The sequence below is a fragment of the Nannospalax galili genome, unplaced genomic scaffold, assembly GCF_000622305.1.
Source record: "Nannospalax galili isolate Female #2095 unplaced genomic scaffold, S.galili_v1.0 scaffold178, whole genome shotgun sequence".
NCBI classification, from domain to species: domain Eukaryota; kingdom Metazoa; phylum Chordata; class Mammalia; order Rodentia; family Spalacidae; genus Nannospalax; species Nannospalax galili.
In genome coordinates this window covers 1,451,535-1,467,733 of record NW_008341757.1, presented here as the reverse complement: position 1 = coordinate 1,467,733, position 16,199 = coordinate 1,451,535, and the positions used below count along the sequence as shown (strand labels likewise).

The following is a 16,199-nucleotide window of genomic DNA, read 5'->3' as shown; positions in this document are numbered from 1 at the left end:
CGGGGGTGGGGCCGGGGGGGAGGAGGCGCACCTGCCCGCCCTCCCAGGGTCTGCAGAGCCGAGGTGCTGCCCGGGAAGGGAAGGGGTGCCGGGTGTGCTAGCAGAGCCTCCACGGCCCCGGGAAGCTGTGCATGTATGCAGAGAGCACTGTGTACCGCGGTGTACATGTAATGTACACAGAGCACTGCGTGCAGCCATGTGCGTGTAATGCAAGACAGAGTACTGCGTACTGCCAGGTGCATGTAATGCACAGAGCACTGCGTACCTCGATGTGCATGTAATGCACACAGAACACCGAATACAGCTATGTGCATTTAATGCAGAGACAGCACTACGTACCTCGATGTGCATTTAATGCAAGACAGAGCACTGCGTAGCGCGATGTGCATGTAATGCACACAGAACACTAAATACAGCTATGTGCATTAAATGTAGAGGGAGCACTACGTACCGCCATGTGGACAGCATCATACACTGTTGACGGCCTGGGGTGCAGGAGCAAACCGCAAACCCCGAGCTTTAGAAAAAGGTGCACGTTTGAACGTGGATTCTTGCTCAGGGAAAGAGGACAGTGAGGTGCGCTCGACTTTGCTGTTTGCTGTCTAGTCATGCAAAATGTGTTAGAAAACTTTGTATTTAGTGTAGGCAACATAGTTTCTTGGCAACATCAGTTAGTTAAATGCTAAAATACTTTCCATTCTTCATAGTTTTGTGATCTTAATTAAAAGAAAATTTTCCACCACATCATCACTTCATTTCATCTCTACCTTCTTTTATCAGCTTCTGAAGTATAGTAGTTTAAACCATACAGAATTCCAGTTGTAAGTCAAAATTGGGAGAAGACTTGGAATTTTGAATGGTGCAGCCCCATAAGGAATTTCCTTCGGGGATACAGGATTGCCAGGAAGTCTTCAGCCTGTACTCTGAGAGTAAAGCCAGACATTACGGGTTATTGTGCAAAAGGAACCCAAAACTTTATTTGTAGTAATAGCTGTTTTATACCAACATTTCCCAGAACTTCAGAGCTCTTGTAAAGCATTTCTTTTCCATCTTATTTTGTTATGTATTTTTGATGTCCCAACTGGATTTTCCAAGAATGACTTATCTTCTGATCCTCCTGCCAAGGGTTGAGATTTACTGGCCTTCACCACCAAATCTGATTTGTGTGGTGCTGGGATTAAACCCAGGTCTTAGGTCCTTGTACATGCTAGGTAAGCACTCTACCAGCTGAGCTATGTCCCAGTCCCGTCTGTCTTGTTAACACAATCTTGATTTTAGTGTGTTGACACTGTTGAGTTTCCTGAAGGGACCATGTTAGTGTTGGCGTAGCCATCCAAGTCCAAGTGTATTTATTACCTGTGTGTTTTGGTCATATTTAAGAATAGTGCAGGAGAGAAGGGAAACAGGATACAAACTTTAGTTGCATGGGAGGAAAGTAAATGCTTATTACTAGATCCACATGTATGATACACACATTAAGGGTGAAGGTGGACAGACATACACTGTTGAGCGCGTGGGGTGCAGGAGCAAATGGCAAGCCCCAAGCTTTAGAGAAAAGTGCAAATTTGAACATGGATTCTTGCACAAATAATACATATCATAAGATGTAGTGGTTATTGATTTCTGAGCTTTGAACATCAAAATAACAAAAAAAAAATGGTTTTTTTTCGGTTTGGAACTTGGAGAGAAGTAACAAAACAGGACTAAATTTCAGTCTCACAGGAACACCGAGCCAGGAAAAGAATTTTATACTTGACTAACTGAAATTTTATTTGCTATGTAGTTTTTTTCGCACCAACTCTCCTGTTGTCTAACAGTCAGATACCTTTGCCCCAACCTTGGAGTTGTTTAGGACCCCTCACAGCACAGCATGCTAGGTTTGGAGCCAGGTTTGGAGCTGATCCCACCCTGCTGAGCAGTTCTGAATAACTCACCTACCTTTCCCAGTTTAGGTTCTGCAGCTGTGGAGTGGCTGAAAGACCACCCCTGGAAGGTTGCTGGGACTTGAGGGCCTAGAGTCCATGGCATAGCACTGCTGGGAAGACAAGCCCAAGACATGATTACCATTGTCATGTGCCTTTGCCCCATTCTTCTGAGCAGTTGGAACAGTCACCTAACCTTCTCTTTCAAAGTTTAAGCTCCTGTAAAGAGGACGAATAGGAGTGAAGTTTGAGCAGTAAACCTGCCTCATTGCAGGAAGGTCTGTGCATTCAGAAATTGGAATTTGTCTCTAGCTCAGTACCCTAGAATGGCTAGTGTTAATTACAATTTTTTGTTTTTTTCTGTACGGAAGCATTTTTTTCCTTAAAACCATACTTTATGTTATGCAGTACAATAGAACTTCATATTAAACAACCCTATAATAGAACTGTTCAGCACAACTTCAAACACACAAAAAAAGGGAAAAATTTCAGATTACAAAACAAATTTAATAACTGAAAAAGTCACTTTTTCCAAGTGAAACATGCACTGTTCAGTTGTGTTCAGTTGCTACTGCCCCGACGCCCCGATGGTCAATGGAATGGAAAAGGAAGCCCAGCTTTCACAGTCACCACCGGAAGGGGACAGCACTCAGGACTCACGTAATGCAGAAATGGTTCCTGCCGCTCCAGTACGCAGGAAGTTGAATTCACACGGCCATCGTGGAAAACAGAAGGACAGGAACTATGCCTCTTTTCAAATTACCTTGCGTTGGTTTCAATCCTATTGCAGTATGCCCACACATGTATTTGTGCATGTGTACGTTATAGGCTGGGGTCCACATATGAGGGGAAATGTGCAGGGGTTTGTTTTTACTGTTTTAGTTATTGCTTTTACATAAGCAATTCTTAAAAATGCACATTTTTTTTTAGACAACAAAGATCAGGGCCAGTGAGATGGCTCCAGGACTAAAAGCACTTGTTGCATAAATTTAATAAGTTAATTTGGTTCCCAAGACCCACAATGGAAAGGGAGAACCAACTCCCCAAAGTTTTCCTCTGACTTCTACACACTTGCCACAATGCACATGCCCACATATACACATCATACCCACAAACACATGCACACATAATAAAATTTTAAAAAATAATTTATTTTTATTGTATGTGTATGCATGTATTGCCTGCATGTAGATAGGTGCACCTGTGTTGTGCAGTGCCCGCGGAAGTCAGAAGAGAGCTTTGGATTCTCCTGGAACTGGAGTTACAGATGGTAGTCAGCTGCCATGTGAGTGCTGGGAACCAAACTCAGGTCCTCTGTAAGAGCAGCCAGTGCTTTTAAGCACTCTCTAAGCCCTCTCTCTAGTCCCCATAATAAAATATTTTTAAAAAGAAAACTGAGCTTCTCCTACTCCAGCTTCTCTTCTCCCTGGCTTTCTTCCCCTTGGCCTCTTGGCCATGATGACATAGATGTGTTCATTGGTTAAGTGAGTGATGGTCTAGTCACCCCCCCCCCACTTCAGCTTTAAAATGTCATTTCTTAGCATCAGCAACAGGCCACTCTCTGCCTTCCCTTTGTGTGTTCTAGCTCTTAAAACCTTGGAGATTTCTCTTCCATAATGTAGATTTCTACTTTTTAATTTTGCAGTGTTGTCAATCAAACCCAGGATCTTGTGCCTACTAGGAAAGTGCTGTCTCACTGAGCTACCCCCCCCCCGCCAATACAGAGTAGAAATGAGTAAGGGGGGGCAGTTCTGTGTGTCTACATATGTTTGTGGGTATGCTTGTCTGTGCATACACGTGTGGAGGCCAGAAGTCGACCTGAGGTATCCTCCTCTACTGTGCCCCACATTGTTGTTTTTGAAACACAGTGTCTGGACCTGGAGCGTTCAGCTTTCTCCTAGACTGTGTGGCCGCTGAGGCTCAGGATCTGCCTGCTTCTGCCTCCCCAGCACTGGGGATACAGAGGCGCACCACTGTGCCCAGCCTTCCACTAGTGCCAGGGATATGAACTCAGGTCCTCATGCTTGCATAGCAAGCACTTTACCCACTGAGCCATCCTCCCCCAGCCACTCCGTCCCCATTTTCTACATTTAAATGGTCTGACTATTACATTCTTGGCTTTGCTTTGCCCACTTCTTATCTGCCAACTTGACTTTGTGGATCAGGACCATGGCGTAGGTCTCTGTTTGACCTGATTATAAGCAAGTCCTTATTCAAAAAAGGAATAGGGGATGACTGTAACCCACCCTTCCCAGAGATGTGCAGACTTGCTCTCAAACACTCCGGAGGGATGCACACATTTTCTCATCGGTTCTTATCATCCTTGATTCTACCCGGCCCTGTCCTTCAGGCTGAGGCACCAGGGTTGATGATTTTAGCTCTCTGCACCTCTTTGAGATCAGTCAACATCAGGATGTTCAGTGAGTACCCTCCTTACATAATTGTTATTCTCACTGTGAATGGCACCAGACATGAATTCCTCTCTAGCAGCAGAGTGTACACTTATTAACTAAAGACACGTCCTTTCACACTATGAACCCTTCCTTGGCTAGAGCTAGTTAATACTGCTTGATTGGAGGTTTCCTTCTGTCTGTAAAGAGTGGATGTGCGCTAGAAAACAAACAAAAAAGCATTTGTGTGGAGAAAAAGCTAGCTACAACAGATGTTAACTGAACACATGCAGACACACACTGGTTGGTTCACCTGTGATGTCAGCCCTCCTTGATCTTTAGGTCTGAGACTTACCTCAAGAAAGGAGGCAGAGTCCTGATCCGTGTGTGTTCACTGGAGTGGGCACATGGCAAATACTCATTTTGCTGGCCACAGGCTTTGTTGATGTTTCTCAGCTCTGCCATTGTAGCTTGAAAGTAGCCATCACCAGTGTGAGCGAGTGTGGCTGTCCTAGAATACAACTTTATTTACAAAACAGGTGCCATGCCAGTCAATTTGCACCTGCCATAAAAGACAAAATTCTGGTAATAATCTCTGTCAAATAGGCCTTATTTCCTTAATGAGTATTAACTTAATCTCACTAAAGCCTTTAAGTTTCCTTTCTCCACTGTTTCCCAGGCCTCTGTCATTTTCTGAAGTCTTTCAGCTAGTGATGGGAGATGACCACTCATCTGTAGGATGGAGTCCCGGGAGCCCAGGCTGGCTCTGCAGTGCGACTGTGGCCCCCTGCTGGTTCCATCATGCCACTGCAACTTTAAGATTCTGAGTCTTCTCCATTTGGGCCATCAAGTCACTAGTGGCACTTAAAGAAATGCCCTTCCTCCTGAGATCCTCATTGGTTTGAGTAAAGTACTTTTCTAAGGCCCTTCCTATGTGCCTCAGATGGTCCTCAGGCATAGCCAGCTTCAGAAGCTCTGTGCCCTTTGCGTTGACTGTCTCATAGCTGCATTTAAAAAGCCAAGTTGAATTCAGTGGCAGCCAGATGGTGTTTATTTGAGTTGTGGGGTAAAGCGGTTCACCCCGGCTTCGAGTTGCTCCCTGCCTTCGCTTGCTAGTGGTAGCCAGCCTGCCAGAGTTTATGGCTGGGTCACGTAGAAAATTCTTACAATTGAATGCTAATGACATTAAAGGAACGTTTTACCTTGAGGCTGACCAGTTGTAGAAAGATGCAATCCAGTAGTGTGTGAAGGAGGAGGACCAGCAAGGGCTGCATTTCTGTGGTACGCCAGCTCACACTGGAGCACCATCAGAGGTTAGCATGTGGCGATTACAAAAGGTGATTAACCAGCTCTGTGTTCTCATTTGATTAATACAGCGGATTAGATTTGGAGAGTCCCATCAAACGATCCAGCAGTTTCTGGGGGTGGGGGTGCTGCATAGATGCTCAACTTCCTGCTTGGGGGGGGCTGCATACGCACTCAGCTTTCTAGCTTTCAGCATTTCTTTAGGAAAAGACTGTCATTTTAATACTTGGACTTTTGTTATTAAATTGCATTTACATTTTTAAATTGGTGTTTTGGTACAATTAGAAAGTAATGGTTTTTACTAGAGAAGCCAGGAATGTCACTTGACTTTTAGAAATAGTCTGGATGCGTTAAATGCTTGTATATAAAGAGGGCCTTTATGGCTTATTTTAAGTTATGGTGAATAAAGTGAAAACTGTGCATTTTATGTGTAGAATTTTAATGCTGGGAATAAGACTTGTATACAGAACACAGCCATCACGTTGTCATTAAATATCACAAAAGACTAAGAACTACAACCAAACTGCTGAGAAGTTTCCTTTAAAAAAAAAGTTTATATGTGAGTTTTGTGTGTGTGTGTGTGTGTGTGTGTGTGTGTGTGTGTGCGCGTGCATGTGCACATATGTATGTACATATGCATGTGGGTGCCCATGGAGGCTAGAAGAGGTGTCAGATCCTTTGGAGCTGGCATTGTAATCACTTGTGAGCCCCCTAATGTGGGTGCCGGTAACCAAACTCAGGCCCTCTGCAAAAGCAGCAGGTGCTCTTAACCACTGAGCCATTCTACCAGCCCCCTGAGAAGTTTCTTGGTGACTCTAAAATTAATATGCCCAGAACTGAGTCTGGTCCCAGCGGGGGCACCTGGCACTTTCCAGCCCTTTGTTTCTGAGGTTTGGTTTCCATTGTTTATATGATGACCAGCCTGGAGCCTCCATGCTGCTAAACCTTGGTCCCTTTATTCAGCCGTCTGCCCTTTCAGAAGGTTTCTCTTTGGTAAATTCAGTCCCCTCGACTGTATGGGACCCTCCATGTCTAACAGATGTGTGTGGTGTCTTGCTCACACTTGTTCATGTGTATTTCTTAAGGCTGCCATAACAGATGGCCAGCACTGGGTGGTTTTAAGAAAAAGGGGGAAGTTCATTCATTCTTCCACAGTTCTGGGGGGCCAGAAGTCTGAGATCAGGGGATCAGCAGCACCATCTTCCTCCAAAGCCCACAAGAAGTTCCTCCCTGCCTTTTCCAGATTCTGGCTCTGGCCATCAGCCCCTCCCTTCATTCCTTGGTTGTCTTCACCCCAACCTCTGTCTTCACGTGGCCTTGCCACGTGTGTCTGTGTCTTCATGTGTCTTCACGTGACCATCCCATGTGTCTCTGTGTTGTCGTGTGGCCTCCTTATTAGGACATGACTTTTGGATTTAGGGCCCATTAATCCATATTTTGGTAAATTCAGTCCCCTCGACTGTATGGGACCCTCCATGTCTAACAGATGTGTGTGGTGTCTTGCTCACACTTGTTCATGTGTATTTCTTAAGGCTGCCATAACAGATGGCCAGCACTGGGTGGTTTTAAGAAAAAGGGGGAAGTTCATTCATTCTTCCACAGTTCTGGGGGGCCAGAAGTCTGAGATCAGGGGATCAGCAGCACCATCTTCCTCCAAAGCCCACAAGAAGTTCCTCCCTGCCTTTTCCAGATTCTGGCTCTGGCCATCAGCCCCTCCCTTCATTCCTTGGTTGTCTTCACCCCAACCTCTGTCTTCACGTGGCCTTGCCACGTGTGTCTGTGTCTTCATGTGTCTTCACGTGACCATCCCATGTGTCTCTGTGTTGTCGTGTGGCCTCCTTATTAGGACATGACTTTTGGATTTAGGGCCCATTCTAATCCATTGTGACCTCATTTTAATTAAAAACATCTGCAAAGCCCTATATCCAAATAAGGCCACATTCTGAGGCTCTGGGCCCAGGGGTTTTGAGGACCCTTTTAAATGAGAAGAGTTTATGGGGACACCATGTTTTTCTCATCTTTGTTTTGTTCTGTTTAGCCAGTAGACTGGGGAGACTTCCTAATAATGAAAGAAATAGAGATTTCTGCAAATGGCTTTTTAAAATAGCTGTATTTTTATAGAATGACACCTTAAAAACTGTTTCATTTTTAGTATGATATAAAATGAAAGCTGTCCTAGTACATTTTCCATTGACAAAAGAAATGTCATTTTAGATTACTGCTACCTTTTAAAAAAATGATTTTCTCTTTATTTTAGGACTATAGCATTCAAGAAAAAATAGATTTAGAAATCCGGATGCAAGAAGGGTTGTGGAAGCTCCTTTCTCTGAGCACTAAAAAGGACCAGGTTTTGCATGCAGTTAAGAATCTCATGGTGTGCAATGCTCGGATCATGGCGTATACAGCAGAGCTACGGAGTTTAGAGGAACGGACTTCAAGTCAGACTGGAAGACGGTCAGTGGGTAGTTTACATATGGCTTTTGTGCACTTAAATATTTAATCTGGAGACACAGTATAATTTAAGTGTAAGTAGAAATGTCAGATCGAACCTTCGTAAAAGCAAACACTGCAGAACCATGTCCAAGCAAAGGCCAGGGTGATCTCAGTGTGAAATGGCAGCCACCGAGTAGTTTTGTGTAACGTGGGACTGTAATTTCAAAGTGGGTTAGAAACAAGGACTGAGTGAGAGAGAATTTCAAAACAAAGGGCCAGGATTGAGAGTTGCGTGCATAGAAATGTTATTTCAGAAAATGGGCCACAGAGATGGTGAAGCATTGCTGCTCTTGCAGAGGACCCAAATGCAGTACCCAGTACCCACATCAGGGGCTCACAACCACCTGTAACTCCAGCTCCAGCTGCTGACTTCCACAGGCATGTACACACATAACATACATTCACACAAACACACACAATAAATCTTAAAAGAATTGCTTACAGATATGCTATTTATACTTGCTAAAAATAATAGAAATGGGAAAATTGAACTGAGTGATCAGCAGCTTGTAAAGACAGAAAATGTTATGAATGGAAGGAAACCTATAAATGCATAAGCACGTCCCTTCATGTGGTGAACAGCTTTTAGAGAGCTGCATTCGGACCAGTGAGTAACTGGAGCTGTGGAAGTCAGGGCTTTCTCCCCCATGTCTAGCCCTTGGCTCTGTCTCTGTCTCTTTGCCCTTGTGGGTTAGATATAGGGCTTGTGTGTGAGACCGTGCCCACCCACGTACAGTGACACTAATAAGGCTGTGATGTAATAGAAACCTGGGTACAAAGTGGCCAGATTTGTTAGTCATATCACCACAGGAAAGCTACTGGACTCTGTGCCTCAGTTCTGATGTTACAGTGGGCCTGGTAATGTATACATCTTGAAAATTGGGATTTTATTTATATATATATATATATATATATATATATATATATAAAACATATGTAGAAAACATATGTATGTAACATAATGTAATATATATAACCTAATGTAATTACCACTAAAGTACACAACTAGTCTCTTCTTTATTCTGTGTCAAAGACATTGTTGTTTAAATTTTGATTTATTTTTATTTTATGTGTAAGAGTGTATTGCCTGCATGTACATAAGTACACCCATGTCATGCAATGCCCGCAGAGGTCAGAAGAGGGCATCAGATCCTCTGAAACCAGTGTTACGGACAGTTTGTAGCCGCCATTGTGGATGCTGGGAATCAAACCCAGGTCCTCTGCAAGAGCAGCTAGTGCTCTTAACTGCTGAACCATCTCTCCAGCCCCCAAAATATCTCTTTCTATACATGTACATATTTGCATTTCTTCATCATTCATTTGAAAGCATTGCAATTCTTTACTGAATTATTTCTGGGATTTTAACTGAATCTTGATGGTTCCGTGTGATTCACTCGTTTACAATTCCATGTGCAGACACAACCTAAGGCTGCTGATCAAAGAGAATGGAAATTAAGGTACTTGCTCTCTTATTAGATAAAAATAATTAAATACTAATGAGAGTCTTAAGGTGGTTTTCTGGTTCCTTGTAGAAAATCATGTAGTTGGTACCATGTGATTAGTCGGTGGTGTGTTTGTCAAGCGTCTGCTTGCAGAATGCTCAGTCAGCACTGTGCTAGGATGTCCACGTTCTACCAGCTCACGTGTCAGCACAGGGGAACATAAGTAGCGCAGCAAACATGTTGCCTTTGGAGAATCAGCAGCCTATTACTCCGTTTATTTAGTCTTCGAGGTAGAGAAATGTCTGGTTTTTTAAAAATATCCCTGCCAGTTAAAATAGCATTCTAATGGGAAGGACACTGGTCTAACCCTTCTAACATTTTATGATAAAATGTCGGAAATTACTATAGACTGTTAAGCTGGACCTTTTCAGAGAAGCATCGTACGGTGTGCAGTGGTATAACTGAGGAATGTCTAATGCAGAGCTTGGCCTGCGTCTGTGGAGCGTGGGGTGAACATGGTCCTCGGGGTGAGTAGGAAGAAGGAGGTCTTCCAAGGAGAAAGCCAGGCAGGCGTGGGGAAAGCTGCGCACGGGTGGATTCCAAGCGGTGCAGAGCAGCGTTTGAGGCCAAAGCTCACGCTGCCGATGAGAAGAAGCATGGTCTTATTAACGGGAGTCCTAGGCGGCTAGCAAGTGCATGGCGTTGACCACCTTTACCAAAAACAGGGAAACCAGAGCTTGAACATAGTTGCCCTGTTCCCACACGTGGGGCCTGTAGCTAGGACAGGAGCCTGGATGACTAGAAGGCTCTGTTCCTCCCCCTTCTTCCTCCAAAAGCCACCTGTGTTTCTTTCTTCCGCTCAAGGCTGTCAGGAAAAGCGATTACAAGGCTTATCATTTGTCTGTTTCTTGATTGTCTCTTATCATTTTATTTTAAGCAAGAAAAACCATGATAAAATTTGTGCTTGAGGAGGTTGAAAAGAGTGTATTAAGAACCTGAAAGGGGGCAGCAAACGATTGAGGTAACCAGACGTTAGGACAGAGACCTAAGAACAGGCAGAACGCAGAAGTGATCTAATAGGAAATAGCTTTTTCTTTTTTAAAAGACAGTTCTTGCTGTGTAGGCTGACCTTGAGCTTGTGGCATCTGCCTCTGCCTCCTGAGTGTCAGGGTCCCTGATGGGTGTGCACCACCATCCCTGGCATGAAATGACTTTTTTAAGATTTATTTTATTTGTGTGTGTGTGTGTGTGTGTGTGTGTGTGTGTGTGTGTGTACACGTGTGAGTGCGTGTGCCCCAGGAGTACAGAGGCATCAGATCTCCCTGGAGCTGAAGTATAGGTGATTGAGACCTACCAGTATGGGTGCTGGGAACCAAACTCGGGTCCTTTACAAGAGCAGCAAGCATTCTTCACCACTGAGTCAGCTCTCCAGCTGCTGAAATGACTTTGATTAGAGAAATGAGGAAATCAACTAGTCTCTCTGGGTTTGCTGATTACTGCACCTCCCTCTGTTCTGTCACAGCTACTAGGCCAGTCAGTTTCAGTTGTTCCTCAGTTGGATTAGTTGATTAAAGCAATCCAGTAATTTTACTTCATTTATTTATTTATCCTGGAAAGCAGGTCCAGAAGGGACAGAGAAAAGTTTTTTTTGTTTTGTTTTGTTTTGTTTTGTTTTTGTTTTTTGTCTTTTTGAGACAGGGCCTCTGTGTAGCACCAACTGGCCTAGAACTCGCTGTATAGACCAGGCTGGCCTTGAACTCACAGATACCTGCCTGCCTCTGCCTCCCAGTGCTGGGATTAAAGACGTGAGCCACAACACCTGGGTTATTTCTATTTTTTGACACAGGGTCACACTATATAGCCCTGGCTAGCCTGAACTCGCTACATAGACCAGGCTGGCCTTGAACTCACAGATACCTGCCTGCCTCTGCCTCCCAGGGGCTGGGATTAGAGGCATGCGCCACCACATCCGGCATTAAAGCCTCTTTAAAGTAGGGCTCCAGGCAGACTTGAGCCTTCTCTGTTGCATCAACTGAACTTCGGGATACTGGTAAGGGGCTGGGATTAGAGGCATGCGCCACCACATCCGGCATTAAAGCCTCTTTGAAGTAGGGCTCCAGGCAGACTTGAGCCTTCTCTGTTGCATCAGCTACGGGATACTGGTGAAGCACTGGTCTTGTATCCTCCTTGGAAGAACTGAAAACAGGCGGCCGCTGTAATCTAGCCAGGGAATTCCCACTTACCCTGTCTCCCTAGAAGGTACCGTGAAAATCAGGACTTAGAATGAGTTTAATAATCAACTGTGCGAGTTCCTCCCTGCCTCTTGCTTCCAAGGTCTGTGGTTCTCAGGTTCTCACTGTCTGGTGTGGCTTATGATGTTCCAGTTTGCCTGCTTTTGTCTTTTTTAACCACTTTTTTTATTTATGAAAGCTTTCGTACATAAACATCTGGTTAGCTGTTAGTCCCTCGCCACATGAGCTCATCACATACCCTCTCTGTGCACAAGCCCACGTATTCTCTTGAACCGTTGGAAAATGGTTTGCAGACAGGACACATGAGCCATGATAGTTTGGCATGTGCCTTCTAAGAGCATTCTTCTGCATAGTCAAAATATGATTATGTGTAAAACATTAGTAATTTCTTAATTTTCTGTGTTCAGTCAGTGTTCAACCTTATCCAGTTGTTAAAATCTCTTGTAGTATTTTTTTTCCTTAAACCAGAATTCAGTTAAGATTCATGCAGTACATTTGGTGACATCGCTTTGGTTTCTTTTAATTACCCTTTTCTAAGTCTCCCTCGCTTTAATTAGTGCCTTGAAGACTAGATGTTAAAACATTTGAAATGTCCTGCATTCTGCATTTGTCTTGTTTCCTTAAGGCATGATTGTGCTGTTCTCCACATCCTCTGATTGGCTGCAGCTCAGAGTTGACCATGGGGTCCTGTGGGATTGAACTTGTGGTCTTGTGTGTGCTAGGCTCCCCAGTAGCTGGGCACAGGCCTGTGCTAGCAGGCTGACTCAGATGGCCATTTTAAATGGTACTGACTTTGAGCATTCCTCTGCATCCTCTCCTGTGGGAGATGGTTTATAAGTAACGCCTGAGTGTTAGAACCCGGTAGGTAAGCAAGACGTCAGCCAACAACACTTAAATGGCTTCATCTTCCGTTTATGATCCTTGCTTAAGTCAACTTTTATTGAGAAATTTGCAAACTGATTATTCTGTCTGGCATCAGTTCTTTCAGTGCTGATTGTTTGGTATTCCTCCCTAGAAGACAGTCACTTTTTTATGACATTCATTCATTCATTTATGTGTATGGAGGTGTGTGTCCCAGTACACGTGTGAAAGTCAGAGAACACCCTGTGGGAGTTGGTTCTCTCCTTCTACCGCATGGGTCCCCGGGATAGTACTCTGGTCATCAGGCTTGGTGGCAAGTGTCTACTTGCTGGGCCATCTTACTGGCTCTATAAAGAACATTCTTTCTTCTTCTTTTTTAACAACTCACTGAGTCCACTTTGTGATGCCCCTGTTGTCATGGGTGTGGGACTGTCCACTGGGGCATGGTCAACCCACCCCTGAACCACAACCTGGAACTGACTTTCCTACCCCCAGAGACTGTCAACTGCCATTGCCCCTCAGCTGGAGTCCACAATGGAGTGTTGACTGGCTTGACTTGGTGCAGGTCTTGTTCATCACCCACGTTGCTGAGTTCACGAGTGCAGTGGCCCTGTCGTGTCCAGAACACACTGTCTTGCTCTGGTCTCATTCTGTACCCTCTTCTCTGATGGTCCCTGAGCTTGGGGAGGGATGACATAGATGCCCTTTTTGTGGCTCAGCACTCCAGAGACTCATTCCCTGCACTCTGACTAGTAGTCATGAGTTTCTGCGTTAACTGCCATCTGCTGCACAAAGAAACATCTCTGGTGAGGTCTGGGAGCATCACTGATCTAGGGGTAGAGTTAGGGATTTAGAGTGCCCTCCCTCTGGCACTGTGTCCATTTAGCAACATAACAGTTGTAGGTTCTTGACCTACTACAGTACCAGGTATGGCCTCCTCCTGTGGAGCAGGCCTTAGACCCACTCAGAAGGTGGCTGGCTAGCCACGGGCATTCGTGCCAGTCTTGCACTGTGGGCATATCCTGCCGTGCCAGTCATTACTGTAGACCACAGGGTTCATGGCTGGGTAAGAAAGCTGATGGCTTCTTTTTCCCTAGCAGCCTACATAGCACCTTTGGGGTGCTGTGAAAGCTACTCAGTAGGGAGGTGTGCTGGATAGCTTTAGTGTCAACTTGACACACCTGGGTTGAGGGAGCCTCAATCGGGGAATTGCCTCTATTGGACTGGCCTGTGGCCATGTCTGAAGGGCATCTTCTTGATGAGTGATGTGGGAGGGCCCAGCCCACTGTGGGTGGTGCCACCCCTGGGCAGGTGGGCCTGTATTGCATAAGAAAGCAGGCTGAGTAGGGGCCAGGAGAGCAAGCCAGTAAGCAGCATTCCTCCATGGCCTGTGCTCCAGCTCCTGCCTCCAGGTTCCTGCCCTGAGTTCCTACCTTGGGCTCCCAGATGAACTGTGACCTGGGAGATGTAAGACAAATAAATCCTTTCCTCCCCAAGTTCATAGTGGTCAGAGTATTTTGTCACAGCAACGAAGAACAAACTAGGACAGGAGGCGTTGCCTGGTCAGCATTAGCCTGACTTCTCTATGTCAACTTACCACGTGTGTGCGGCGTCTTGCTCTCAGGTTCTGGGGACTCCGAGACCAGTGTAACAACGGTAGTAGCCTGTATTGTTTTGGGGTCTCTGGATTTCTTTTTCTGCTTTAAATGAATTTTTTGTTTGTTCTTATTGTCTGTGTCAAGACCAATGAACTTGTTCTGTCTTTTCCCTTCTTTATATTTTAGTTTTGTGTGGGCACATGTGTACTTGTGTGCATGCATGTGGACATCAGAAGTCAACCTGTTCTTTGAGACAGTCTTTCACTGGCCGGGCGCTCACTAAGTAAGACCAGGGTGGCCGGTCAGCAGCCTCACAGATGCACCCATCTCTGCCTCCCCAGTGCTGGGAATGCAAGCATGTGCCATTTGATTTTTCTTTCTTTTCTTTTCTTTTGGCCTTTTTGAGACAGGCTTTCCCTGTAGCCCCAACTGGAACTTGCTAGGTAGACCAAGCTGGCCTTGAACTCACAGAGATCCCCCTGCCTCTGCCTCCCAAGTGCTGGGATTAAAGGCTCACTCCACCATGCCCAGATGGCTACCAGCTGGCTTTTTTAGCTGGGTTCTGGGGTTGGCACTTGGGTCCTCATGTGTGTGCAAGTCCTTAACCAGCTGAGCCGTCCCCCCGGCTCTTCACTGTCTTCCTGAGCTGTGTTGTTCCTGCCTTGATAGAGTGGATGGTATTTACCCACTACTCATTCCTCTGCCTGTGTGGTAGCCTTCGCTCAGCTCTGGAACGTTCTGGTGCTCTTTACCTGTCCTTTCATCGTGCTCGCCAAGTCATCTTGGAAGAAAGCTCATGAGCCAGTAAATCCCTCAAAGTAGGTGCTTTGCTGTTGCTGTTTGTCTTCAGATTCTCTCCGCTTCAAGTGTTTTTCTTCGGGTTGCTGCTTGAGGACAGTGTAACTAATTACAGAACTTTCAGGCAACATTTTCTCCCCTGGAGTCTCTTGAAAACCTTCCCACGTCTTGTCTTATTATTTAAAAAATCTAATGCTAAGGATTGGAGAGGTGGCTCAATGGTTAAGACCACTGGCTGCTTTTCCAGAGAACCCGAATTCTGTTCCTAGCACCCACCCTCACAAACTCTTCCTTTCCAGAGTAGTGTAGTGCCTGCCAGCTCTGCTGGGGTGAGTGCTCCAGGGGCTGGCTTTGATGGTTTCCCGTGATGGCTTCTTCACTCACTGGCGAAGTGACATTGTAGCAGCCTCTGTTTTCTAGCTGTGCTAAATTTGTTTTCCTTGTTGAGGTGGAGGTTCTGGTGGGATGGGGAAGAGAGTGATTTGAAGACATTGCTGTTCATGTGAGCTGCATGTTACACTCTGATGACATTAGCCAGTAGCCTAGCGTATCCTCTATATAAGGCCTGGCTGATCCCTAGAGCCCAAACCTCAAGCCTCATAATGTGATCCTTGTATTTGTCTGACATTTTATTTTATTTATTATTTTTATTTTATGTGTATGAGTGTATTGCCTCATGTGTGTGAGTGCACCCATGTCATGCAATGCCCAAGGAGGTCAGAAGAGGCTTCGGATCCCCTGGAACTGGAGTTATGGACAGTTGTTAGCTGCCATGTGGGTGCTGGGAACTGAACCCGGGTCCTCTGGGTCCTTGGCAAGAGCAGCCAGTGCTCTTACTGCTGATCCATCTCTCTAGCCCCCTTGTCTAACATTTTAAAGAATTGCACAGTGTTAAGTGTTGCTTCATTCACTAGCTGTGTAGTAAGCAGACATGCCGCTTCCTTTACCATTGATGCTGACAGGTTCACCCCAGCTCACCAAGGGAAGTGGCCGTACCAGCAAAACCCACCCTTGAGTCCAGACCCACTCACCAGCCAAATGCATGTCCTTCGTTCATCTCACAGTAGCTGACAGCCAAGTGCCGAACGTACAAGCTGTGCCAAGGCACGTGCCCCTTCATCCTCCACCCACCCTCCCC

General features: G+C 45.4%; 1 protein-coding gene across 2 annotated transcripts in view; it reads left to right on the top strand.

The window, feature by feature from the left end:
* The window catches only part of Rtkn2 (rhotekin 2), a 62,061-nt gene that overhangs the window by 327 nt on the left and 45,535 nt on the right, over positions 1-16,199 (top strand). Inside the window, exon 2 of one of the 2 annotated variants that reach the window (XM_008837300.3) lies at positions 7,875-8,071. In XM_008837300.3, the coding sequence (XP_008835522.1) occupies positions 7,875-8,071 (197 nt within the window). Of the gene's footprint in view, positions 1-7,874; positions 8,072-16,199 lie in introns of those variants that run through there. The other variant, XM_029565527.1, reaches the window with a different exon arrangement.